General features: G+C 49.9%; 2 protein-coding genes across 2 annotated transcripts; one reads left to right on the forward strand and one right to left on the reverse strand.

Moving 5' to 3' along the window:
* Positions 1-1,021: 1,021 nt before the first annotated feature.
* Sack1a (scaffolding CK1 anchoring protein A) lies at positions 1,022-13,545 on the forward strand. The gene is made up of 4 exons (XM_090338728.1): positions 1,022-1,501; positions 5,366-5,533; positions 6,997-7,121; positions 13,023-13,545. The coding sequence occupies exons 1-4, from the start codon at positions 1,022-1,024 to the stop codon at positions 13,543-13,545; spliced, it is 1,296 nt and encodes a 431-aa protein (XP_090194854.1).
* A 4,776-nt stretch (positions 13,546-18,321) lies between these two features.
* On the reverse strand, positions 18,322-27,864 carry C9H8orf76 (chromosome 9 C8orf76 homolog). Its single transcript, XM_090339338.1, has 6 exons — positions 27,721-27,864; positions 25,808-25,903; positions 24,759-24,902; positions 22,533-22,990; positions 21,029-21,161; positions 18,322-18,527 (listed from the first exon to the last, which is right to left on the reverse strand). The coding sequence occupies exons 1-6, from the start codon at positions 27,835-27,837 to the stop codon at positions 18,330-18,332; spliced, it is 1,146 nt and encodes a 381-aa protein (XP_090195464.1). The 5' UTR covers positions 27,838-27,864; the 3' UTR covers positions 18,322-18,329.
* Between the last annotated feature and the right edge of the window lie 50 nt (positions 27,865-27,914).

A 27,914-nucleotide genomic window follows, 5' to 3' on the forward strand; every position in this document is an offset into this window, starting at 1 on the left:
GTTTGAACTCAGGGTCTCATACTTGTAAGGCAGGTACTCTACCATTCATTACTGCCTTTTTATTTTTTTCAAATAAGGTCTCTTCTTTATTCTCCTGATGGGCCTAGACTTCATTCATCCTAGTTACCCTCCCCACACAGCTGGGGTGACAGGAGGACACCATCATACTCAGCTATTGGTTAGGATAAGGGATCTCACAATCTTTTTTTTTTGCCAGCTGGCCTCAAACCACAGACCTCCAAACCTCTGCCTCCCAAGTAGCTGGGTTAGAGGAGTGAGCCACACTGTACAGCTGGCCTCTAATTCTTTTGTCCACACTATATTCTTAAGCAGTTCTGTTCAGACCCACAAGTTGGGAACTCTTGTGTCAATCCAACATTCACAAACACAGGGAAGAGAGAGGATAGGACAGAGAGTGCTGTGGGCCTGGGACGCGTGGACAGAGGAAGGAGGTGAGCAGTTCTAGGCCTGCTGGTTGCCTGCTTCCTCCCACAGCACATTATAGGACAGTGTCCTCCCTCCCTGACCCCCACCAGCCTCCTCTAACCTCTCCCCCCTCCTTGATAGGAGCTTTGTCTCTAAATCCAACAACATTTGCACAGAAAGGACCCAAGTCCCGGCCTGGGGGGCTGGGGAAGGCTCCCTACAGTAACCAAGGCCAGTGGAGCTCTAGGCCTGTGGATTGTGCAACCCAGCAAGCGGGAAAGCCGGCTAGGGCTGGGGCTGGAGAGGAGAGGAGCTATCCCATGGCTGACGGTGCCAAGGCTCTGACAGAGCCAGCCCTCAAGCCTGCGGGCAGGGCAGGGCGGTGGAGCTCTGGATAAGCCAGCCCCTCAGCTGCAGGTGAGAATTGTTCAAGGGAGAGAGGTAAAGCCTGTCTCCTGCTGGCAGGGGCTGCACCAGTCTGGGGACCTGGGGGCCTGGGAAACCCCCCCCCCGTTCTTCTGTGGACTCCCCACATCTGGAAGACCCCCCAGTGCTGGCTTCTGTCACCCCACCCCCTGAGAACAGGGCTGCAAGCATGAGCCGGTCAAGGCATGTGGGCAAGATTCGGAGGCGTCTAGAGGACGTCAAGAACCAGTGGGTCCGGCCAGCCAGGGCGGACTTCAGCGACAACGAGAGTGCGCGCCTGGCCACCGACGCGCTCCTGGATGGGGGTCCCGAGGCCTACGGGCGGGCACTCGGCCAGGAAGGGGAGGTAGACTTCCTGTCGTCCGTGGAGGCCCAGTACATCCAAGCCCAGGCCAAGGAGCCCCACAGCGCCCCGGATCCCACCGGAGGGGCCGAGGCAGGCCCCAAAGGCCCCGATGCCTGCTCCCTGCAGTCGGGAACTTACTTCCCTGAGGCCTCGGAGGGCAGCGAGCCAGCCCTGCTGCACACCTGGGCCTCAGCCCAGAAGCCCTACAAGGAGGAAAAGTCCAGCGCCACGGTGTACTTCCAGACAGACAAACACAACAACATCAGAGACCTGGTCCGGCGCTGCATTGCCAGGAGCAGCCAGGTAGAGTGTTGGGGCCTGGGCTTCCTTGGTGGTGGGGGGGGGGGGGACAACCATACAGCAGGCAGGTAGGATTTAGGATGGAGCCAGGGGCTCTGCCCTCTGTCCCGCCCTGGGTCACTTGGGTCCAGGGGCCATCTCCATCCATTCCTCTCTGGCCCTTCTTGCCCATCTGTGTCCAGCAAAGCCCCTTTTCCTGTGCTACAGATGTAAATCTGGTCCCTCCCCAACTCACAGCCTTCTGTGGCTCCCACTTGCTCTGTTGGAAGAGCAAAGCCCTTCACCTTCTCACAGCCTCCAGCTCCCCTCCTGCCTGCTGGGTGCCCTGTGGAATCTCCACCTGCCCAGTGCCCTGGCTTCTGATCTTCACAGGTTCTGTTCCTTTCATGTGTCCAGTGCTACCCCTTCTTGGGGAGGCCTTGTCTGAACCCCACCTGAGAGCCCACCTCTGAGGGGCCACTCCACTGACACACCCTCCCATCCCTCACCCTCACCTCTGTTTAGAGTCACCTGTCAGGAAGAGACACTAAGGCACCGAAATCAGGCAGAAAGTAGGCTCAGCTCCTTCGCTGTTTGTGCTGGTACTGAGAATTGAACTCAGAGCCATAGGATCTTCAATGGCTTTTTTTTTTTTGCCAGTCCTGGGCTTTGAACTCAGGGCCTGAGCACTGTCCTTGGGCTTTCTCAAGGTTAGAGCCACAGCTTTTTTCTATGCATGTGGTGCCAAAGAATCAAACCCAGGTCCTCATGCACTCTAGGCAAGCACTCTACCACTAGGCTAAACTCCAGGCCCAGTGGCTTTTTGACTAAGGCTAGCTGGTTCTCTACCACTTGAGCCATGCCTTGAGATCCCTTTTTGTTCTTTTTCAGCACTGGAATTGAATCCAGAACCCCTTTTTCCCTCTACCACTTGGGCCGCACTCCTATCCAAGAACACTTTGTTACAGGGCCTTAGCACTCTGTCCCTTGGAGATAAGTCTCAGACTTTCCTGCTCAGGCTGGCTGCAAACCACGATCTTAAGATTATAGTCATGAGCCACGAGCACGTGGCCCCTTAGTGGTTTTCCCCAAGGCTGGCATTCAACCAGCTGAGCCATACTTCTAGCCTTTTGGTGGTTAATTGGAGATAGTCTCTTGGATTTATCTGCCCAGGCTCAGACCTCAGCCTCTTGAGTAGCTGGGATCACAGGTGTGAGCCAGTGCTTCCCGGCAGGACTGACAATTTAATAAGGGACCTAGATGCTCAAAAGTCCTCTGGGACCAGTGCCTGGCTAATAAGATTGCAAGCAATCCCCCCATGCACGGTCCCTGTGTGCCAGGTCTTGGCTGGCTTCGTGGCATCTGGAGATCTGCTGGAAGTCTCCCTCTCCCTGGGTGCACAGGTGACTCTTCAGCCCTGGGCCATGGACTGTCAGGAGTCTCAGCAGAGGGGCTGTGGGCTCCAAGAGCAGAAATCAGCCCTCCCTGTACAGACTGACAGACTCGCCATATTTATAAAGGTTACTATTTGTCTCCCTTTCTGTCACTGAGACTATTTTGTTTGTTACATTAAAAAGACAGGCCATTATTCAAGCTCACTTGATGCTAGGGCCCAGTCTTCCTTCTCCTGAGTCAATACAAGGTTCTAGAAAAAGCCGCGGTGTCTAGGAGGCTGTGAGTGGAGGGGGAAGAAGGGAGCGCTGGGAAATGAAGTGGAAGCTTGCGTGGCTGTCAGCAGGCAGCTCAGAGCCAGACACCCCATAGGGAAGCCATCTCAGAGCCTAGGAAACCCAAGCTCCTGGGGGAGTCAGTCTCACGCCTTTTCTCTGCTTCCCACTTCCAAGGTCCCCCAGGAAGCATTTTCACCTCCTCTTAGAAGGTAGAACAGAAGACCCGCCACCGCTGGTTCTGGGTTGAGGTCATCTCTTTGGGTGATTCCCCTCTTGTGGGCCCTAGAAGACTTCGCCTGCAGGCCATTTGTGTGATGTCTCTGTTATTACAGGCGGGCACACACACACACACACACACATACACACACACACACACACCCCCGCATATGCTCTCATGAACTAGGGGATTGGTGCCTGTTTCCATGGAAACATGAGCCACAGGTTACCTTTCGAAGCAGATGGACAAAGGAGTAGGAGAGTCGTAGGGAAATCAGGTCTGACTGCAGTCCCCTGGCCTGTAGCCTCCACCCCTTGAGCGAGGAAGGGAGTCAGAGGAAGCAGCCCTCCATGTCTGGGAAGGGCAGTGACTAAGGCAGACTTCTCAGAGGAGGTGGCCTCTGAGTCCATCTCAAGGCTGAGTAAGAATTTCCTGGACAGGGAAGAAACGGAAAAGGTTCCAGACAGAGAAAAGCTCAGGAGGTGGGAGAAAGGTCTGTGATCCAGAGGTGGGGGAGACCCTGTTACCATGACCTAGGACCAGAGCTGGACAGGGATAGGGCTCTGGCCTAGCTTATCTGCTGTGCTGTATCTTATACCTGGAGTCAGACAGAAGGGGCAGCAGCTCTCAAGTGTGGGCATACTCCTTCGGGTCGCTGAACCTGCTGGAGGTTGGGGGTTCTGTGAGGCTCTGTCCTTTCTAATCAGTGGTCCACTGGAAGTCAAGTTGCCTTTATCCAGATATTGATTCCTAGGTACCACATATGTAGAAAAAGCTGGAAATGGTGTGTGACTCAAGAAATGGTAGAGCTCCAGCCTTGAGGAAACCCAAGAACAGTGCTCAGGCCCTGAATTCAAGCCCCAGGACTGGCAAAAAAAAAAAAAAAAAAGTACTAGGTGTCCTGAAACCAAAAAAAAAAACCTAATAGGTATCTTTTGGCCCTCACTGAATAGAGCTGGTCATCTGATTGATTCTCACCAGAAGCCAACCCATCTACCCCATCCCTTTTATTCATGCCCAAGAAGAGTGGGCATAAGTGTTACCTCTCTTCCTGACCTGAAGTGAAACAACACTGTAGCATTGTGTTATTCTAACCTTACCTATATGTTCTTGTCAACAGTGCCTATAAACATGAGTCATAGTTTACCATCTCTAGGTTGAGAAAGCCCTTTGCTGGGTATCTAATATTTCCTTGGGAAGTCTGCTCCCTCTCCTGGCTTCTTCTATGACAGTGAGTTCTGAGCAAGCAGGAATCCACGTATTCACTGGGCTGGTTTATACATGGCTGAGGAGCACTTGAAAACAGGGAGGGAGTCAAAACAGTCAAGCATCTGCCCATGAGTGAAAGCGTAAGGAACCAAGTTTGAATCCTGGTTAGGGACCTTAAAACAAGCAAACAAACAAAGCACTTGAGGGACCAGGAGTTTGGCCCAGTGGTAGAGTGCTTTCTTAGCATTCATGAAGACCCAGGTTCGATTTCTTGGTACCACATACATAGAAAAAGCTGGAAGTGGTGCTGTGGCTCAAGTGGTAGAGCTCTCTAGCTTTGTGAAAGCCCAAGGACAGTGCCCAGGCCCTGAGTTCAAGTTTCAGGACTGGCAAAACAAAACAAAACAAAACACCACTTGAACACTAGTGACCATGGCAGGCCTAACTCCAGATAGCTAAGAATCCATGGCTTTTATTTCTTTCCTCTTTGCTTATTCTCTTGCCCTCTCTGCTCTTCCTCTACCGCTCTCCACTGCCCCCTCTGCTCTCCAGCAATGAGCCTATGGACAAAGGATGTGTGCTAGAGCTGATCAGATTGCATCAGAACTAGAGACAAAGACCCCCTTCCCCAACGCACACATGTACTCTAGTTCTTCCTGTCCCTTCCCTCCCCTGCCTGACCTCCCCCACAGCTCTGCTAGGCCCCTGGAGACTTCGGAAGTTTGGCTAATGGCAGTCAGTGTGTAGCTGGCTCTGTCTTCTTTGGTAATGGAGCCTTCTGCTCTGGCCCAGGTCCTGGCTATCCTGATGGATGTGTTCACGGATGTGGAGATCTTCTGTGACATTCTAGAGGCTTCCAATAAGCGTGGGGTATTCGTCTGTGTGCTCCTGGACCAGGGAGGTGTGAAGCTCTTCCAGGAGATGTGTGACAAGGTCCAGATCTCTGACAGACACCTGAAGGTAGGGGGTAGTGACGGTCCTGAGGGACTTGGCCTGAGTCAGGATAAGACAGGTGATGCCTCCTCCATCTCAATGGCTCCGTACAGTAAAGGATTCTTTTCTGTTCAAAGTCCTGTGTAGGTTACAGAGCTGTCCTCCACCCAGTAGCTACACCATAAAGGGCACACAGCCTCCAGGACAGCAGTGATGGAGTGCCTGGAGTTGCAGGGCCTGAGAGGTGTAAAGGCACACAGGTGTCAGATGAGCAACATTCTGCCACGGACCCCCTCCCCGCTCTCAGCAGTGATGGCTCCACGGGCAGGCCACCTGCCGGATCCGTAAGAGACGTGCTTCCAGCTCTCTGGCCCTAGGGAAGCCGATGTTGGATGTTGTCAGATCTAACAGAACTCCTTATTTGCCACCCCTGGGAGATAAGGGAGATAAGATTTTAGACTTCCAGCTCCCAGCGTTGAGGGCATTTAAGTCAAGGTTCTTCGTGTGTGTGTGTGTGTGTGTGTGTGTGTGTGTGTGTGTGTTCAAATTTGGCCTTTTCTCCTTTTTCTTCACTGCCAGCCAATGCCAAGACAATGAAGAAAATTTAGAAAAGGCAGATATAAATGACCTACAATCCCATCACACAGAGATCACAAATTCACATCCTGATAAATATCTTTGTGGACTTTTTCCTAAGACAAACCATCTACTAGAACAAGATATTATAAAATAGGTGGCTTATAAAAAGTGGGATTTTAGCCAGGCACTAGTGGCTCATACCTATTATCCTAGCTATTCAGGAAGCAGAGATCTGAAGATCCCTCTTCAAAGCCAGCCTGAGCAGGAAAGTCTGTAAAACTCTCTTTTTTTGTTCATCCCGGGGCTTGAACTCAGGGCCTGGGTACTGTCCTTGGGTTTTCTCAAGGCTAGCACTCTACCACTTGAGCTACAGCACCATTTCTGTTTTTTTTCTGTGTATGTTGTACCAAGAAATCAAACCTAGGGCTTTGTGCATGCTAGGCAAGCACTCTACTACTAAGTCATGCTTCCAGCCCAAAGAGTTAGTCTTTATGTGTATGTGAAATTCTTTCTTATCTCTAATTAATCACCACCGAAAATTGAGCAAAAAAACTCAGGTACAGCACCCAAGTCCTGAGGTCAAGCCCAACTACCAACTAAAACCATACAAACAAAAAAAATGGAATTTATTTTTCACAGCTGTGAGAGATCCACAGGGAATTTGTTCATAAATGGCTGTGTTCTGATTACATCCTCTCATGAGGGAAAGCTGCAGAGAGCTCCCATTATACAAGGCCACTAATCTTCCTCAGGGTTCCCCCTCAGGACCTCCTCACCTCCCTAAGGTTCTGCCTTTTAATACAGTCACATTGAGATTTGCAGTGGAGGGGAAGGTGCATTCAGTCTCCAGCCAAAATGTGTGTCGGTGAAGCCATCCTTAGTAAGTGATCCCTTGACTTTGCTGCCAACAGAACATTTCCATCCGGAGTGTGGAAGGGGAGGTATACTGTGCCAAATCAGGCAGGAAATTCTCAGGCCAAATCCAGGAGAAGTTCATCATCTCAGACTGGAGATACGTTCTGACGGGATCGTACAGGTGAGCTCTGGGTTTGTCTGTCTTCTACTGAAGCTTTATGGAGGCCAAGGGCTGAGTGAGATACAGACCAGCCTACACTGCTCATGCCCAGATCTGTCCAGATATGGAGTTTATCACATACAGAGGTGAGAGCCAGGGCCACTCCCAAGCAGACTTCAGGGTCAAAAGGCTTCCAAGATCCTTTGTTTCTTTGTCTTTTTGCCAGTTCTGGGGTTTGAATTCAGGGCCTGAGCACTGTCCTTGCTTTCTCAAGGCTGGTGCTCTACCACCTAAGCCACAGCGCCACTTCTGGCCTTTTCTGTGTATGTGATACCAAGGAATCGAACCCAGGGTTTCATGCATGCAAGGCAGCACTCTACCACTAGGCCACACTCCCCTGATAGGACATAGGACATCCACATCATTTGCTTCATATTTAAATTTTTATTAGGTTAGCACGAAATTATTGAGAAATATTCATTTATGCACTAGTCAAGTCACCTATTTAAGCATACAATGAAAGTCTTCTTATCTCCGGGGTTGTTCAGCCAGTTGCAAAAATCAACTTTCAACTGTTCTCCTCATCCAAGGAGAAACCTGTAAGCATGGGCCCCAGCACAACAGTGGTTCCCTAGGCAACCACTGATCTCCTGGCTGCCTCCATAGCTTCGCCTGCTCTGGACATTTCACATGAATAGAATCACAGGCGTGGCCTTCTGTGACTTGCTTCTTTCACTGGACATAAGGTTCACACACTAGTATGGACATACTGCATTTATCTCCTTTATCCACTCGTCAGCTGAGGGACATTTGCATTGATGATGTTTTTCAGACTAAATGAATACTATGAGTAAGAGCACTCATTAGATCTCATCTCCCGAGGTTTCCACTGGTGCCAGCCTGGAAACAAAGTTCTTAGCACACGGACCTTCATTCAGGAACACTACTCATATTTAAACTATGGATCAGGATTTTCAAAATCTCTGATGCTGACAGCTGTATGACTCAACGCACAAGTTGAAGAGAAGAGGCTATAGTTGGGCAATTCTGTCTTGTTCTTTTCAAGTTATAATCCCCCTCACATGAAATTAACCACTAAAATGTGCAATTTGAACTGGGCAGGAGTGGCTCCGACCTGTAATCCTAACTCCTCAGGAGGCTGAGATCTGAGGAGCACACTTTTAAGCCAACCCTGGGCAGAAACATCTGTGAGACTGGTCTCCACCAAAATGCCAGAAATGGAGCTGAGGCTTAAGTGTACCATGTCAGCTTTATAAGGGACAATGCCCCGGCTCTGTCCCTTTGTTCTTGTGCTCAAGGGTTTAAGCTCATGTGAGTTCTCCATGGGGTCATCTTTTCTAGATGTTTTGTACAAATGGAATCAGGCTACCTTCTTTCACTGAACATCCTGTTTCTGAGATCCATGCAAGCTGCAGCATGTATGAGTTCTGCACTCCTTTTTAATCACTGAACAATATTCTCTTCTGTTCTGTGGATCTGCCCAATTTCTTCACCTGTTGATAGACATTTTAGTTGTTTCCATCTTGGGCTGGCTATAAATTAGCATTCAGCATCAAGAATTCTTCCTTTTTTTTTTTTTTTTTTGTCATGGGTCTTGAACTCTGGGCCTAGACGCCGTCCCTAAACTCTCCAGCTCAAGGCTAGCTAGCCCTCTACCACTTGAGCCACAGGACTACTTCCTGTTTTCTGGTGGTTAATTGGAGATATGCATCTCAGGGACTTTCCTGATCAGGCTGGCTTTGAACTGCAATCCTCAGATCTCAGCCTCCTGAGTAGCTAGGATTACAGGCGTGAGCCACCAGTGTCCCGTCTACCATCAGGAATTCTTACAGGGTCTAGAAGCCTCATCCCCAAGCTTACCCTCTCCTCAGCAATTCATAACTTTGCCTCGTTTCATAGAAAGGAGAAAATAGAATCATTGGTTGAAAGAGCCAAGAATTACTGGGACTTAGAAAGTTACAGAACAGGTGTCTCTGAGCTCCATCTCTTCAGCATCCCCAAATACAATGTACTTTCAAATCATCTGGACTTCAAAAGACTGAACCTGGGCCTGGAACATGGCCTAGTGGTAGAGTGCTTGTCTAGCATGCACGAAGCCGTGGGTTTGATTCCTCAATACCACATAAAAAAACTGGGAGTGGTGCTATGGCTCAAATGGTAGAGCCACTTAAAAAAAAAAAAAAAAGATTGAACATACTTATTTATTTACTTATTACTTATTTATTTTGCCAATCCTGGGCTTTGAACTCAGGTCCTGAGCACTGGTCCTTGGCCTTTTTCCTCAAGGCTAGTGTGTTCTACCACTTGAGCCACAGTACCACTTCTGGCTTTTTTCTATGTATATAGTACCGAGGAAATGAACCTGGGTCTTCATGCATGTTAGGCAAGCACTCTACCACTAGGCCAAAATCCCACACCCTAAAAATATATATACTTTTTCCCCCCAGTTCTGGAGCTTGAACTCAGGGCCTGAGCACTGTCCTTAGGCTTTCTTAAGGCTAGCACTCTACCACTTGAGCCACAGCACCACTTCTGGCTTTTTCTATGTATGTGGGACTAAGGAATTAAACTCGGGTCTTTATGCATGCTATGCAAGCACTACCACTAGGCCAAACTCCCTGCCCCTAAAAATAGATATTCTTGCAGAGCACTGAGGACTCATGCCTAGAATCCACGCTAACTCAGGAAACTGAGATCTGAGGATGGTGGTTCAAATCCAGAGCAGGTAGGAAAAACCGTGAGACTCTTATCTCCAATTAATTGCTCAAAATGCCAGAAGTAGAGCTGTGGCTCAAGTGAGAGTACTAGCTTTGAGCAAAAGAACTTCAGGGACAGTACCTAGGCCCTAATTTCAAGCCCCAGGACTGGCACGCGTGCACGTGCGCGCGCACACACAAACACACACACACACACACACACACACACATTTGCCCAGAAACTTGTAGTTATAAGACCTTAGCTCAGGGTCATCAGTGAGGCGGTGAAGTTTTGAGCAGGTTCCCACTTCCAAGCCAGCACAGTGCAGTGCAGTAGCTATCTCCAGGGAAAGCCAGGGGGAGAACCTGGGCTCGCTGTCAACAGCTGTCATTTGGAAATGTGCTGAGATGATGGGTAGAAAGATAAAATGCAGAGAAACAAGTTTCTGTTATCTGTGTGCATGCTGAAAACTGGCGAAGGCCCTGCTGGGTCTGAGAGGTTTTGTGGGAGAGGTAGAGGGTGGAGGGTGGAGGGAGGAGGACCAAAGCATAATTCCCACCCCCCCAAAATGTATTTATTGGGGCCAGAAGTGTAGCCTAGTGGTAGAGTGCTTGTCTAGCATGAATGAAGCCCTGGGTTCAATTCTTTGGTACCAGAAAAAAGCCGAAGTGGTGCTGTGGCTTAAGTGGCAGAGCTCTACCTTTGAGCAAAAAGTGTCCAAGGACATTGCCTAGGCCCTGAGTTCAAGCTCCAGGACTGGCAAGAAAAGAAATTTTAACTATGTATTTATACCCTTGGATTGAAGTAGAAAACATGTGATGCATTGACAGGCCTGGTGTGGAAGGCGAGTGAGGGGGGAGGGGGGAGGGGAAAATGCAGAGAACAAAGGGGTCATGCAGGGCCCTAGGAAGTTGCCAGCATGTCTTTAGACTTATGAAAGCAACACACACACCGAGGAGCCAGCCCCTAGCCTGTGTTGGCCTCACCTCCTTTCTAACACCTGGCTCAGCCCCAGGGGCTTCCATCTCAGGAACTGTGGGTGCATCTAGAAGGGAGGAGAAGTTGAAACAAAGCTTCCTTGTTCCCAGGATTACCCCGGCATGTGGAGGCCTGCCCGCCTGGCCCCTCCAAGCAGCACATTGGCCCCCTGGGCAGGGCCCAGACGCTAGGTTGCTGAGACAGGCAGGCTCACAGCTGGAAGCTGAGGAGGGCCGGCTCCTACTGGGTCCATTTCTGCTCAGCTCAGGTAGTGTCCCCTCCCTTTGTCACCATCCCCTCTGGCCATCCCCCTCCTCACTCCTCCCCACTCAAGGGTTGGCCTACCCAAGTAAGGAGCCAGGCGTATCCCCTCAGAGCTGGGTGCACGGTCACTGGATTTTCAGAAATTTGAGATGGGGTTGAAAAGAGTGCACTGAAACCAGGGAATCATAAACATCAAAACCAAATCCAACCAAACAAAAACACGCAAAAGCTTTAGCATATTGTGAGCATTCCAGATCTCTAAGTGGACCCCACAGCCTGTCCTTGGGGTAGGCTTCTGCAGATGATTGGGCCATGTTTTTGCAGCCCCCCCATGGTGACAGAAGGTAGAGGTCACTACGTGAAGGGGAGGTGCGGAGGCCCCTTTGCTTGATGACTTAGTGCAGAGTGGAGGCAGCCAGAATTCGCACATAGTTCTTTTCTGTCCTCTTGGACCTTCTAAAGACCCCAGATCTGAGCCCCTTGCAAGAGCTTTGAGACCCAGACTCACTGAAGTGACTCAGTAATTCACCTGAAAAAAAAAAAAAATCAGAGCCTCCATGCTGTCATCTGTAGAAATGTCACTAAAAAGTCAAGCAGGTAAGATTCTTTTGTCATGTGAGTGATGAAATCTAGCAAGACACAAAAGGCAGTGAACATGTTTTTATTTTCCTTACGCCTGTCCTAGGGCTTGAACTCAGGGCTTAGGGCTATCCTTGAGCTTCTTTCGCTCAAAGCCAATGGTCTACCACTAGAGCCACAGCTCTACTTCCAGCTTTTTTGTTTGTGGTTAATTGGAAATAAGAATCTCCTGGACTTCCTTCCCCTTCCCCCAAGCTGGCTTGTAATCCCAACCCTCAGATCTCATTCTCCCGAATATCTAAAATTACAGGTGTGAGCCACTGGTGCTGGCTTTGAAAAAGCCATCTTTTTTCTTTTCTTTTTTTGAAATTCAATTTTATTGTTAGTGTAATCTACAGTTGTTGTTTTTTTTTTTTTTTTAAATTTGTTAAAGTGAAAATAAGGCCCTTGAGAGGGAGCTGTTGGACTTGAGCAAGGCTCTAAGGCCCTGATGCTTTGTTTGGATAGGGTTCCGTTGGGGCTGGGGGTAGATCCCTCATTTCATGCGAACTCTAGTGAGCCAGTTGATTGACTGGTGTAGCAGATGTGCACATGCGCCTACCCCTCACAGAGACAGAGCCGAGGCCCTGCACCCCACTGTACACCATCAGGCCAGGAGGTCCTGCAGGGTCCTTGTTCACGATGTGGGGAGAAGAGGTGGTGTCTGCTTGCCACATGAAATCCCTGTCAATCAGGCCTTGGCTTCAATTCCTCCGGCCCTAATAATCTTACTGGCATGTTTATTAGCCCCGTTAGGTGAGATTTATTTCGTTACTATTTGCTGGTCTCGGGACTGTCAGGGAAGGGACTCGTGAGGGCAGATCCATGTTTGTTGTCCTGGAAACCAGAAACCGTAGGCTTGCTGGTGCCTTGTGAGGAATGACATAGCCAGCCACTGTTTTTTTTTTCCTCCTTCTTCTTCTTCTTCTTCTTCTTCTTCTTCTTCTTCTTCTTCTTCTTCTTCTTCTTCTTCTTCTTCTTCTTCTTCTTCTTCTTTTGCTACCAATCCTGGGCACCAAAAAAAAAACCCTTGGGGCCTAGGTGCTGTCCTTGAGCTTTTCTTTGCTCAAGGGCAGTGCTCTACCATTTAAACCACAGCTCCATGTCTTACTTTTTTAGTGGTTAGTTGGAGATAAGTATCTCACAGACTTTTCTGCCCAGGCTGGCTTTGAACCTAGATCTTAGATCTCAGCCTCCTTAGTAGATTGCCAGCATGAGCCATGAGCATCTGACAAGCCAGGGTTTAAGGGGAGTCGGGGGGTTATAGAGGAGTAGTGGGCAGGGGTGAGACCCCTCCCAGCCCTCTCTTTACTCCTCCCCGCCCTGTCTTCTCTTCCTCTTCAGCTTCTCCTGGCTCTGTGGGCACGTGCACCGGAACATCCTCTCCAAGTTCACGGGCCAGGCGGTGGAGCTGTTTGACGAGGAGTTCTGTCACCTCTATGCCTCCTCCAAGCCCCTGATGGGCTTGAAGTCTCCCAGGCTGGTGGTCCCCCTCCAGCCCAGCACCCCCAATGGCCACCTCAGCAGCAGCAGCCGCTCTGCCAGTGACCACACATCCTCTAATCCCTTCAGCAGCTCCTCGACGGGCAGCCACCCCCGCAACCAGAGTGCGTCCACGTCCTCGGGGCCAGGAAGTCCTCTGACCCCAAACCCACCAGCAGCCCCCAGGTTTCAGCCCTACCACAGCCCCTGGAGGGTCCAGGCTGCCCAGGCCCCTATTTCCCCCAGGCCTCACGACAGTTCCCCCGCTGTCTACAGCAACTTCAAGGCCTACAGGCCCACCCGGGTGCAGCTGGAGCAGTTTGGCCTGGTGCCAAGGGTAACCCACCCCTGGCGGCCTTTTCTGCAGGTCTCCCCTCATTTCTGAAGGGGCTCTTCCCAACCCCTTGCCTTTCCCAGGCCAGGACTGGATTTTCTGGCCTCATCTTAATGACTAATAGCATTGCATGTGGCTACAGGGGAATGTTTGCAGGCCTGAGACCATCTCCTTGTCAATCTCCACCAGACTTGGAGTTTCTCTCTATGGTTTGGCCTTTGTAGTCCATTCCAGAAGGTTCCAAAGAGGTAGAGGACAAGAAAATACCACCAGAAAATCTACCTTTGTCCCTAAATCACCCAGAGCTTTATGATAATGGTCCCCAAGGCTCCATAATATAAGGAGGGACAGACAACCCCCGCCAAGTTTTACCCATGGTAGGCCGAGGATCTGGGATGTAACTGAAGGACAGTCAGCTTCTGCTTCTTAGTGCCCAGGAATGGCCCACTTCCCAGGAATCCCCGAAGAAAAGATTTGGGAACATGCTGGATGGTTCTGGAAGAAACGTCTCCTCTGGAAATTCTAATACGTGTGTTACCCCAGACCCAGTGAACCAGGGAGCCTGTCTTTAAGTTATATAGAGCCACTGGAAGCTGGTCAACAGAATGGGGTGAGCTAAGGAGTCTGGGGGTTCCATGGATACATGCTTCAGTGAGCCATGGACTGGCCATCAGGACAGAATGGTTCTGCTGCAAGGCCCACGGCAGCCTTCACGACTGGGGAGGGTTCATAGGCCTCCAGTTCCAGGGGTCTTCACCTGGCCTGTGCGCCCCCGAGGAGTGAGTGTGAAACCCTCAGCAGCCTCGTGTCTCATTCATGCCACACACTGCGAGGGTAACAGCCAGGGGTGTCGTCCGCCGTGAGCTAAGCTCTGGCCTGCTCCAGCCACACACGCGGGCAGCAGCCCCCCTCCCATTACCCACAAGTCACTGGAGCTGACGTCATCTGTGCTGCCTCACTCTGGCTCTGGCCTGGCTTTGGCTGCAGCGGGTTGACACAGAGCCCTCCTTTTTGTAGCCTAAATGGTGACAGCACCTGACTACCAGTCCATCCTTGCAGACACCCACTCCTCCACTTCTGCCTTTCTAATACTTCTGACAAGGGTGGGGCATCTTGTCTGCTATTTTGTTGTTTCTTTTAAGTTCTGTTCTTAACTTTGCTTTATTATTATTATTTTTTCTCATTAGTTCCTGACAGTTTAAAACAAAACAAAACTCTGAACTGTTCGGGTCCTCATGGTTTATCAGCCCCAGCCCTCAGGCTGCTGTTTCTGGTTAACACTGGGACAAAGGTAGAGGTACCAGATTCTGTGGAGTGTTCTAAATTGGATTTCACAGTAGGCTGAAATGTTGATGGTAGAGCGTGCTGGCTGGAGTGACAAAAACTCCTGAACCCTGCCTTCCAAGGCCTGTCCTGCCTGTGACCGACCACTCCCCACCAGAAGTGTCCCCTCTGTGGCTGGACAAGCAGCTGCCATCTACAGAAGTGCTGGTCTGCCTCTCTTGAGCCCTGAGCATGGGCAGCGGGGAGGTAGGTAGGTTTTGCTCTGGCTGGAGGCATGAGAGGCATGGAGTCTGGGGAGCCTGTCCCCTAGATAGAGAATCTTCTCTATCAGTCCTGGTCCTTAAGTGACCACTGTCAATGAAATCGCCACTTCCACCCTTATTCTATTGAACAAGAACAAGAACTAAGCTCAGCACTGGTAGTTCACGCCTGGAATCCTGATTGCTCAGAGACTGAGATCGGAGGGTCAAAAGCAGCTGGCACAGGAGTATCCATGGAACTCTTCTTTCTCTACTAAACTGCCAAAAAGCCAGAAGTGGAGGTGTGGCTCAAGTGTAGAGTACCAGCCTCAGTATTGGCACATAAGAAATGAGTGCAGGTCATTTAAGCCCATGATCTGTGGAGCATTTACATGGGAACCGGGGCCCAGGTTCTGACCCTGCAGACCTGAGGCTGGGACATCCTCACTTGAGGTGACCTTGAGTTTGTTTCCCAATCCAGCACTCCCTCCCGGCCCCCCAGGGAATAGCAATTGTCCTGGCCACTGGGCGGCAGAAAGCTAGAGCCAGACCATGAACAGATTTCCAAAGCTACTCCACCTGATCCCATTCCATGTTTAATTCCACTCCAGTTATAATCAGGACCTCCTTTGGCAGGGCTTGCTTGCTGGAGTCTGTCCTTCAGTGCTCAGAGCGACACTCTCCTATGGCACCACCCACATTCTATGCCATACATCTCTCAGCCCAAAGCTGGGGGAGCTATGACAAACACCACTAGAAAGAACGTGAGACAAGAAGAGAAATGACAGAAGCCTGGCACTGCTGGCTCACACCTGCAATTCTAGCCTGGGTAGGAAAGTCTGTGAGACTCTTATCTCCACCTAACCACCAGAAAACTGGAACTAGAGATAAGGCTCAAAGTGGTAGAGCTCTAGCCTTGAGCAAACGAGCTCAGGGTTTGAGTTCAAGCCCCATGACCAATCACAACAGAAAGAGAAATGGCAGGTTGTGCCCAGGGATAACAACGGAAGTGTGATCTACCCATGGCTAAGTGCATCCTGTAAACCAGGGTTTAGAGATCACAGACCCTACTTACAGATTTATGGACCAGTACTGAGGAGCCGGAAGTTGACTCTTGACACTCACAGTTCCTGGGGTCTGTCTCCCCTCCACACTGTCTGTGGCACTCCCCAATTCTCACACAGCACTGGCCTTGTCGCTCCATTTGCCCAGTAATGGCCCAGAGGCCAGCATGTCTGTGGTCCCACCAAGTGAACCGTCCCAGATTCCCATCTGGGCAGATGGAGGACGCTCACACACTGGGGTGTGGTGAGCTGGAGGAGCCATCCCAAACCCACTTAAGCGCTCCACTTGCCCTGCTGGCCTGTCATAACAGCTTCTCCAAATGCATCAGACACAGGGACAGCGCCTCACTGTCTCAGCAATGAGTGAGACAAACTTGTCAGGGATGTAAACACTGCAGACACAACTTTATCTTCCTGGGGTTCAGTATATTCTGAGAGATCTGTGTGATTTCTCTTGGTGCCCCTCATTTTTTCCCTTTTAGGGTGTGGGTGACCAAGGATGTGCAAATGGATAGAAGGCCTTGACGAGCCAACCACACCAGTCATGTATGTGTACAGGGGCCTGCGTGTCCCTCCACGTCTCCCAACACAAGTGAGGATGCTTTCCAGGCTGGTGGCCCTGACTTAGGAGCAGATTTCTGGATGCTTCCACTGCCATAGGTGCTAGTGGGGAGGTTGCAGACTCTGAGCCCCAGCGCCCTTGTCAGAGGCCTCACCTCTGACTCCTGGAGCAAACCTGGGTGGTGAGGGAGGTGGTGCAGACCATGGGAAAAGGCTGGTCAGGGAAGAGGACAGGAGCAAGTCCCCACGGAGGACAGGGCACTCCCAGAGCTGCTCTAACGTAAGACCACTGATAGGCAGCTTAGCAGGAATTCACAGTGCTAGAGGCTTCCATGAAGTGGAAGGACCCAGGATGGAGACCTGGGCCTTTGCTCCCAACCAGCCTAGCACAATGTCCTCCCATGCAGGCCCTGCAGTTACTCCTTGCCAGGTCTCCAGGTCTTCGCCCTGATCAATATTCTTCTATTCCACCTCCTGGGTTTGCCATGAGTAGGGAGGCCCTGGGGTCTGGGGCCAGGAGGCCGGCCTGCCTTCCTCTCCAGAGGGCTTGATCCAGGTATTGCATTTCAAGCGTGGCTTGCAATGCACCAGGGAATAGACTTGTAGTTCTGCCTCAGAGATCATATGACGGCATCAAGAACCTTGCTACCACCAGTATTTGTGGTCTCCTGCCCTGGGCTTCACTGGGCTGAGAGAGACGTATGTATAAGGGGAGACACAGGTACTGAGACCTAGGAGCAAAGATGAGCAACAGAACATGGGGAGCTTGGCCACAGGGCACCGTAACATTTGAATGGGGGCCCGGTGAATGTCGGGGTCAGAAATGTCCTATCTGAGCCCCTGGAGGGAGGGAAAGTTGACAACAGCATGGTGCTGGGAGTGTTCACTGGACGGGGTGTAGAAAGAGCCAGAGCCTGGCAGTGCCCGGAGGAGCAGTGAGCCGGGCTGGCAGAGGCTGGGCCAGGCTGGGCAGGCCCACATAGAGCCCTGCAAGCCTAGGGAAGACTCTGAGAATGACCTAGAGAAGATCATCTGAAGATGAAGTTCGCCAGTAGGAAGATAACAGGGTAGAGAAAGAAAGACCGCCACGGGCTCACAGCCCGCCCGCACACAGCCCGCCTCAGGTGCAAGCGCATCTGATGGCCCCGCCGCAGGAGCGAGGCCAGCCTGCTCTCTCTCCCCAGTGACTCACACTCCAGGGCCAGGTGTGGACACGCAGGGCAGCTGTGGCCACAGAGGCTTGTGGGCGACGGCCAGAGGCATCTTCACCCCGTGTCCTTTCCTGACCACCACAGCCGGGCCTGATTCTCACCTGTATCAACATGTAGGGAAAAGAGGGCAGAGGACAGGAGAGGGGGGAGGGGAAGAAAAGGAGGAGACGAGACAGGAGGAGAGAGAGGAAAGAGGAGAAAGGGAGAGGAAAGGAAGCAGAGAAAAGATGGAGGGAGAAAGGTGAAGAAGGAGGAGAGGGAGAGAAGAGAGGGGAAAGAGTTCTAGTCCCCTCTGCCCCAACACACATGTACAAACACAAGCTAAAAAGAAAAAAAAAAAAACAACACAAGGGAATAATCTAAGAGAAGCCATTAAAAAAACCCCTAAGTAATTGACTTTAATTCACTGTTTTCCACGATTAAGCAATAGATCCTCTCTGAAGTAAACAAGGAGACAATGGAAGATAGTTTTGCGGCTAAGCCAAGATCTGTATTTGCGTGTGGAACTGATTTTCCAAAGGACAGAGACACTCCTTGATCTTTCCAAACCACTTGTCTTCAAATTCTTTCAAGGACGCTGGTAGCAAGGCAGCCAGGGCCTCGGGACCCACACACTTGACCTCCGCGTGAAGTTCATCTTTTATTTTTTCTGGGACAATATCTTCTCCCATAACCTGTGGCAGAAGAAAAACCAAACCAAACCAAACCAAAACCAAAATGAATGGAAGCCTGAGGCACTCATCACAGTGGCCGAGCAGCCAGGAGGGGCACCCCAAGAGAGACAGCCAACAGCCTTAACATCCTGGCTGTATTGCACTCTCTTCCCCACAGTCTCTGAGGCAGCGTGTCTAGCCTCCCTGGGGCCTGAGCCAACCTACACAGTCATTGACATGGGGCAGGGAGAAGTGGGGTGAGAGTTGGGGGCGAGAGAGGTGGGTGCTGTCTTCACAAGCTCCACAAAAGAGTCAACTACACTCAAGTAAGCAAGTTGCTATGCCCATCTTTGCTAGTGCAGGAGGAGCCTTGGGTCCTCCCCAGCCAAGGTGCTCTCACAAAGTGACAGATGGGACAATGGAGGCAGCCTGCCGCTCCCTGCTGGCCAGAATTGGCCAGGGGAGACAGGGCCAAGTCCCGGGACCTGAGACATCGCCAGGCTGGTCTCTAGGAAGACTGTATGTGAACCCACTCAGCAATCAGCTGTACTTTGTTAAGGATGGTGGACAGAAACTACATTGCAATACACTGCACACATGTGGCATGTTGGGAAGACTTTGCCAAGTCAAACTTTTATGACAAGAGCCACAGAAATAGAATGCGAGGTCTCCATAGAGATCTAATGTGTTCATGAAGATTCTAGTTAGGAACCAGATGGTTTTCTGCAGGTACAAATCTTCACAGATTACTTTTTTTTTTTAAGGAAATTGCCAGTGAGATATGGGTATTTAAGCATTGTTGTTTCATAGTTCTAAAGGCATTTTTCTCATCGCTTCAGTATTTGTGAATTCTAACACTGGTATCTCACAATGTAAATGGCATCTTACAATTGATGGCATCAATGAAATTAGATATTTTTAAATCTGGGGTCAAATACCAGAAAAGTCATTCTTTTTTTTTTTTTTTGGTCCACCGTGGGACTTGAACTCTGGGCCTGGGCGTGTCCCTGAGCTCTTCATCTCAAGGTCACCACCCTACCCCTTGAGTCACAGCACCATTTCCAGTTTTTGGTGGTTAAATGGAGATACGAGTCTTACGGAGTTTAGTGCCCGGGCTGGCTTTGAACTGCGATCCTCAGATCTCAGCCTGTAGCTAGGATTACAAGTGTGAGCCACCATGCCTGGCCATAAAAAATCATTCGAAAGGAAGGAAGGAAGGAAGGAAGGAAGGAAGGAAGGAAGGAAGGAAGGAAGGAAGGAAGGAAGGAAGGAAGGAAGGAAGGAAGGGGAGGGAGGGAGGGAGGGAGGGAGGGAGGGAGAGAAAAAAGGAAAAAAGGCCAGGTGCTGGTGGCTAACGCCTGTAATCCTAGCTAGTCAGGAGGCTGAAATCTACGTATCATGGTTCAAAGCCAGCCTGGGCAGGAAAGTCTGTGAGATTCTTATCTCCAATTAACTACTAGAAAACCAGAAGTGGCACTGTGGCTCAAAGTGGTGAAGCACTAGCCTTGAGCTGAAGAGCTCAGGGACAGCACCCAGGCCCAGAGTTCAAGCCTCATGACCAACCAAAAAAAGCTACCAGTGCAAGGAGGATGGTTCATGCTATTAAATTCAACTCTTGGAAAGTAGAGGCAGAGGCAGGAGGATCACAAATCCAAGGCTAGCACACAGCAAAGTAAACAGCAAAGTTCAAGGCCAGCCTAGGCTACATAATGAAACTTGAAAACAAGAAGCTACTGGGGGACTAAAAGTTCAAGGTGATCTCAGAGCACACAGTGAGAAAAGTACATGGGTGGGATAACATTAGAGTCTTTAAAAAGTTCCAGAAAGGGATTACACTGATCAAGATGTATTGTATTCATAAAGTGCTTGGTTAAATGACAACTCCTTTGTATGACTATTTTAAAGTAATATAAATCTATTTTTAAAATTCTAAAAAGAGGGCCAGGAGCGTGATCTATTGGAGTGCTTGCCTAGCATGGACAAAGCCCTGGGTTCAATTCCTTGGTACCATATACAGAGAAAAAGCTGGAAATGGTGGCTGTGGCTCCAGTGGGAGAGCCCTTGTCTTGAGAAAGCTTAAAGACAATGCCCAGACCGGAGTTCAAGCCTCAGGACTGGCAAAAAGAAAAAAGACAAGGTCCCACTCTGTGGCTCTGTTTGGCTGGAACTTACTATGTAGTCCCTAATTTGGAATTTTCCTGCAAGGGAGGTGAGGGGAAGGTAGAAGAGGAGGATGAAAAAGGTGGGGTGGGGGAGAAGAATGGAAGAAATCTAGGAATGGAATGATGCAGGCTCTCAGGCCTTCCCAGAAAAGCTGGCCTCAGGCTGTCCCCAGGCAAGTACGCAAATTACTACTTTTACCACTTAGCACTTGGGGTGCTCAAGCAGGCAGGTGCTGAGTAGCACTGACAAGCACAGGGAGGACGGAGAGGGGGTTGATTTGGTGACCACTGAGTGGTGAGATTTTAGGACCCTGGTACAGGGGCCAGGCAAAGCAGCTGTCAGCCTGGGGACTGGCTCACCTGGGTGAGGAGCTGCAGGCTGGCCTCGCCGAGGCCCAGTCCTTTGATCTCATCTTCAATCTCCTGCTGGGTCCTCAAGTTCCTCTCCAAAGCGAAGGAGAGCTGCTGGGACTGAGTGAACTGAAGCAAGAGCCTGAAAAAGCAGAAAGTGGCCAGGAGTCAATGTGCTGATGTGCCGGCTCCAGCGCGGGCCAACAGTGAGGCGGGGTCAGTGATGCCCTGCCTGGCATCCCTACAGCTCCCAGCTCCACTGGAGAGTCCTCTCCTCAACACTCCTCCTCGCACAGTCAGGAGGAAAAGCCCTCGGAGCTGTCTACAGCTGAGCACACGGAACAGTGAGAACAAGCTTCCGGGTAGACTCTTGCCACCCTGGCATTCTGGGGTCGCTCCTGGGATGCCTGCATTCAGTATTTCCATGGCTGCCACAGGAAATAGTACTGAAGTGACTTTCCTGGCCACACGTAGCCTTCATTCGTGTGAGGTGTGTGTGCACAAGAGCCAGGACTTGAACTCAGGGCCTTATGCTCTGGCTTGGCTTTTTCCACTCATGGCTAGCACTTTCCCAATCCAAAACATAAACTTTTTTCTTTGATCAGCTGCCCAGTTTCCAGCATTCTGGTATAGCAACAGCACAGTGACAGAGCCACCTGGGAAACTGAGGCAAGTGCAACTACAAACTACTACCTCCTGTTTTTCTGCACTCCAGTCACGGTCCAGTCTCCCCTGAGCTCCCACCAGTGTCTCGATATTCCACTGCATGAGGCTTGCATACCAGCGTCCCTTTCCTCCACAACACATGCTTCTGGGCAGATGTCAGAATGATTAAGACAAACTGGAGGATGGAGGTTTGGAGATAGCCCAGGCAGACAATTCCAAGAATCTTTTGTCTCCAATTACCCAGCAAAAAGCCACAAATGGGAGCTGCAGCTCAAATGATAAAGCATCAGCAATGAGAGAAAAAGCCAAGGAAAGCATGAGGCCCTGAGTTGAAGTCCCAGTAGTGGCACAAAAAATATTTCTTGGCCTCCCTAGGTGAAAAAATAATCTCTACATCCTCACGAGAGTTTCCGCTTCTTCTCTTATGAATTATACAGCTGGTTAGGTGCCCCCTCTCCCCAAGCTTTCCTTTTTGTTTTTGTGCCCGTCCTGGGTCTTGAATGCAGGGCCTAGAGCTCTACCAGTTGAGCCACTTGGCTTTTTTGGTAATTAATTGGAAAATAAGTCTCACAGAATCTCGTGCCTAAGTGTTGTCCCTGAGCTCTTCAGCTCAAGGATACCATCCTACCCCCTGAAGCATAGCACCACTTCTAGTTTTCTGGTGGTTAATTGGAGATAAGAGTCTCATGGACTTTAGTGCTCCAGTTGGCCCTGACCCTCGATCCTCAGATGTTAACCTCTTGAGTAGCTAGGATTACAGGCATGAGCCACCACACCCGGCTCCTATTAAGATTTTTTTTGAAGGTGAAAATGAGCTCATGTGCCGGCACCTTTATGCTTGGCTCACCTGGCTCGGATGAAGGAGGCACAGGCTTTCACCTGAGCAGCGGCTAGCCACCCTGCAGCTCCCTCTCCTGCTGCCTGGGCTGGGAAGTTTCCAGGCATGATCTCAGCTTGCTGGGTCCTTCTGACACCCACTGCCCCGGGAGAGGCTGAGCTCTCAGGCCCAGGCTCAGGAAGACAAGAAAAATGGTCTTTTCCTGAGTATGAGAAGGGCATGCTAGTTATGTCCTGTAAGCCAAAACACTTTTGTGCCTGAGCTGATGTGAATGACGCTGAGAACGCTGGCCCCACATTCAGGTAAGTCTTGGCCAATTTGCCCCAGCTCCAGGGATTAAAAGGATGCAAAGAAATCAGTTTCTGTAGGCAAAAAATTGTTTTCTCCAAATTCTGTAAACTTGAATAAATGGCAAACTGGAGGTACAGCACTGTAGTTAAGTGGTCTGTGTTAGTTGCTTTATTTTCCTGAGGAGAGAAAAAAAAAGATAAAAAAAAACCCTTAAAATGTAACACATTTTCTCTATAAAAGTGAAGATGCCAGGGCCGTGTGGGGAATAGCAAAGTGAGGGTTTCCTCCCAGTTAATGAGATGCAGGAAGACGGCTGACTTCCGGTCACCTCCAGGCCTTGTGATCAGTCCACAGAGCTCGGCAGTTCTCCTTGGGAAAGAAAACTCAACATATACAAGGGCTGGTCAATTCAGAATAAATTCACTATCTAATTTATGCAACTATCAAACAATATAAATATCTTATAATAATATAAATATCTTAACCTAAAACAAAGCAAACTGAATCCACAATTACAAAGAACTCTCTTTCTAAGGCCCTTAAAGAATTAGGCAAATCCTATTTAAAAATAAAAAGGAGCCAAGCGCTGGTGGCTCATGCCTGCAATCCTAACTACTTAGGAGGTTGAGCTCTGAGGGTCAGAATTTGAAACCATCCCAGGCAGGGAAGTCTATGAGAGGCTTATCTCCAATTAACCAGCAAAAAGCTGGAAATGGGGCTGTGGCTCAAATAGTAGAGTGCTAGGACAGGAAAAAAAAAAAAAAAAACAACAAAAAGCTCAGGGACAGTACCCTGGCTCTGAGTTCAAGCTCCATGACCATCACAAATATTAATTACATTAAATAAAAAGAACAATAACAAGGCCAAGCTTGAGATGATATTGAGACATGTTTTTGTAACTTATAGAATATATGGTTTAATGTAGAAATTCTGGAAATAAAGCTTATAAAAATCTAAGAATGGCTGGGAATATAGCTTAGTGGTAAAATGCTCACTTAGTATGCATAAGGCTCTGGGTTTGATTCCCCTGTACCATATAAACAGAAAAAGCTGAAAGTAGCACTGTGGCTCAAGAGGCTCTGTGTTGAGGCTCAGAACTTCAGTTCAAGTCTCAGGATTGGTAAGAAAAAAAAAAATCTAAGAAAATAAGCCAGGCACCAGTGGGTCATGTCTATAATCCTTAGCTTCTGAGAAGGCTGAGACCTGCGGATTATGGTTCGAGGCCAGCCTGGGCAGAAAAGTCCCCATGAGACTCAAAAAACAGAAGTAGATCAGTGACTCCAAGTGGAAAAGCACATACAGGCGCAGGGACAGAGCCCAGGCCCTGAGTTCAAGTCCCACGACTAACAACAACAACAACAACAACAAAAAAATCTAAGAAAATAAATCAACCTTCAATCCTTCTGTCCTGTTTATTTTTCTTAAGATCCAATGAGATTTTCAGGCAATAAAGAATATTAACACAAAAAAATTGCAAGAAAATGACCATAAGTTCCAAGCTGTTCTTCCCAACCGTTCTTACATCACAACAATGTTTCTACTAGTAACACCTCAGTTTTTAGTTTTGTTTTAGAAACAGTGGCTCATGCCTTATAATCTTAGGTACTCAGGAAGATAAGGTCTGAGGACTATGGTTCAAAGCCAGCCTGGGAAGAAATGTCTAAGAGACCCCATCTCCAATGAACAAGCAAAAATGCCCAACTGGAAGTGTGGTTCAAGTGGGAGAGTTACAGCCCAAATCAAAAACCTGAGCAAGAATGTGAGGCCCTGAGTTCAAGCTCCAATACTTGCACATACACACACACACACACACTAAAAAAAAAAAAAAAAAAAAAAAAGGAAAGAGAAAAAGACAGAAAAGAAACCATCCATCCATCCCTCCATCCATCCATCCTAGGAAAGTTAGAAGCAAAGCAAATGAAACCACACCATGGAAAAACTTACCAAGCTCACAGCGATCTCCAGTGCTTCCTGGTGTCTTCCCAAACGAGCCAGACAACGCGCCTGGCCTTCCTGCACATCCCTTTTCACAGCAAAATTGGTAGACGGCAATCTTTCAGAGATACTGGAATATTCCTGCAGTGCTTTCTGACAATATGTGGTAAAGGACCAACAGACAAGGAAAGAAGAACGGCAGCATTCAGTAGAGGGAATGTTCCCAAGCAGAAGTCACGTAGCTGGCTTTCCAGTGACATAAGGAGTGATACTGTGGTCACGACTATCTTCCTTTCTTGTGGGGCTTCAACTCAGCACCACATACTCTCTCGAGGCTTTTTCTTTCTGAGACTGGGACTTGACGTGGTACCTCCTGTTTCATGCGTCAGGTAGCGCTCTACCAAATGCCTGCAACCCTTTAAAGAGTTTTCACCCAAGGCTGACACTCTGCCACTTGATTCATACCTCTATTTCCACACTTTTGCTGCTTAATTGAGGACCAGAGTCTGAGGACAGAGCTCAGGCCCTGAGTTTAAGCCCCAGGACCAGCACACACATACACAAAATAGACTCAGTGGGCTCTACCTGACCCGGCTTCAAACCGTGGGCTCTACCTGAACCGGCTTCAAACCGTGATTCTCAGACCTCGGCTCCTAAGTCGTTAGGATTATAGGTGTGAGCCACTAGTGCCCAGGGCACAATTTTCCTAAGAGTGGTTGGGGATCTAATGACTAGCACACACAGCACCATGAGGGAAGAGCCAGAACTTTCTGGAACCAAACAGTGCAAGGCTCACCCTCCTGCTCCCATGAGCCCTTGCTGCCCTACTTTTTCACAGCATTCATTCACTCCAGGAGAAAACCTGATACACAGATGAAGCCACCTGGCGCCTTTCTTCCACGCTGTGGGTGGAGAGGTGTCTGCTGGAGGCCAGCACACGGGAGGGGTTACAGGAAACGAATCACAGAAGCTTGCTGCGGGCACGGAGGTGTTTGAGAGTAAATTGTCTTCACAGACAAAACCTTCCTAACTTAACACAGGGTTTCTTCTCACACTACCTGATAGTCCTGCCGTCTGAAGGCCAGGTCCCCACGGAACTTCTTGAGCGTCAGAACTTCGACATCATCGCCGTTGTCTGTTTCTTCATGAAACCACTAAATAAATAAACATAGATGTAGACACACACACACAGTAGGAGAAAGGGCAGTGTGTGTGCAGCCCCAAAGGCTAAAGAAATTCTATCCCTAAATACTCCTAACCCAAGTACAGCTACTTTTGGTGATGGTTAACTAGCATATTATTTAGCTCTATTTTTTTTTTTTTTTTTTTTTTTTTTTTGCCAGTCCTGGGCTTGAGCTCAGGGCCTGAGCACTGTCCTTGGACTTTCTCAAGGCTAGAGCTCTACCACTTGAGCCTCAGCACCACTTCCAGCTTTTTCCTATATGTGGTACCGAGGAATCGAACCCGGGTCTTCATGCATGCTAGGCAAGCACTTTAACCACTAGGCCAAACTCCTGGCCTTAGCTCTATTTTTTTCTTTTTGGCAGTACTGGCATTTGAACACAGGGCCTTTGCACTTTCTGGGCAGACGCTCTACCACTTGAGCCATCTCTCCAGTTCCAGGTCCTTTTGTTGTTGTTGTTTTAGTTACTTTTCAGACATGGCCTCACATTTTGTCCAGGGCTAGCCTTAAACCATGATCCTCCTACCACAGCTCCCCAAGTAGCTCTCGTACTGTCAGGGCTTGCCAGGCTCTTTCTACAAGCCACCTGAGCCTCAAAGCCCCAGTGAACCTTAAAAAACCGTTTCTCTCTTAGCCTGATCCACTGGCATGGAGAAGGCCAGGAGTCAGTTTTTCTTCCAGGGTCACTCAACACCATGTTCCTGACCTTGACTGTTCCTGTGTTCCACTGCTGTGGATCAGCCAATCAGCTACAACCTATGGCCTCTGTCCAGTTTGCATTGTCCCACTGGGACAGGACAAAGCAACATGGGCTGGCCGCTGATGACTTTTATTCTCTCACACAACCTGCTTGCCTGAGGCTCTGCATGCAGGAGCTGACACCGTGCAATCCCCGAGGAAGGCTGGAATAAGGAAGGGCAAACCCCTGACTACAGCAGGACCCAGGCAGGCTGGGACAGACATAACCCAAACACCCAGCTATGCCCTAGGGAAACCAACCCGGCACAGATAAAACATCTTTGAGTTTGGAAATGGTGTGGGGTTTTGTCCGATTCATACAGCAAATACATTAAACACAAAACTTTAAACGTGTTTTACTTTTGTGTATGTATGTGCCAGTACTGGAGCTTGCACTCAGGCCCTCCATTTCCACTTGGCTTTTTTGCACAAGGCCGGTGCTCTACCAACTTGAACCACGCTTCCACTACCGACTTTGTGTTGGTCAATTGAAGACTAACCAGCAAAGGCTCAGAGCTCCTACAGATCTCCACCTCGTAAGCAGCCAGCAGCCAGGATAAACGGTGTGATCACCAGAGCCTGGCTTTCTAAGTATGCAGCGCAGAGCATCTGAGAAGTATTTCATACGCATTAGCTCATTTTATTCCCACAAAAACCGTGAACCCGAGAGCATTACTTTTCCCAAATGGCGATCACACAACGACTCCATTCACTTAATCATCACGACGTTCCTCGGTTACGCTGGCTCAGCGCTGCGGCCTAAGGACCAGATGAAAGGGGGTGGAGGGCGCATTCGAGGAGGTTTCGCTGGAAGGAGGACCCGGGAAAGGCTTCCGGGAGGCGGCGGCATGGAGGGAGGCTGGGCCTGGACCGGTTCTACCCAAACCACGAAGCCCTCAGGGCGGGGTGGGGTGGGGCCGCGCCGGGCGGCAGCCAGCAGACCCGGGACTCCGAGGCTGTCAAGTCGGGGATTCCGGGCCCCGCAGCCGGGCTCAGGTCTCCGGCTCCGGGCGGAAGGCACACTGTCGAGGCAAGCGGCCCGCCTCTCACCTGCGGCTCGCAGCGCTTGGCGATGTAGGGTGCGGGCGGCCCGGGCCGCCGCTCTGACCGCTCCTCGAACACCGAGTCCTCGAACTCGCCGCCCACAACCCAGCACTCGGGATCCATGGCACGCCGGCGCCCGGCGCAGAGAGGAGGCGGTGCCCCCGTGCGGCCGACCCGGAAGCGGAGCGGGTGTGTGTACC

Source organism: Megascapheus bottae, chromosome 9 (genome assembly GCF_031878675.1).
Source record: "Megascapheus bottae isolate mThoBot1 chromosome 9, mThoBot2.hap1, whole genome shotgun sequence".
NCBI lineage: Eukaryota > Metazoa > Chordata > Mammalia > Rodentia > Geomyidae > Megascapheus > Megascapheus bottae.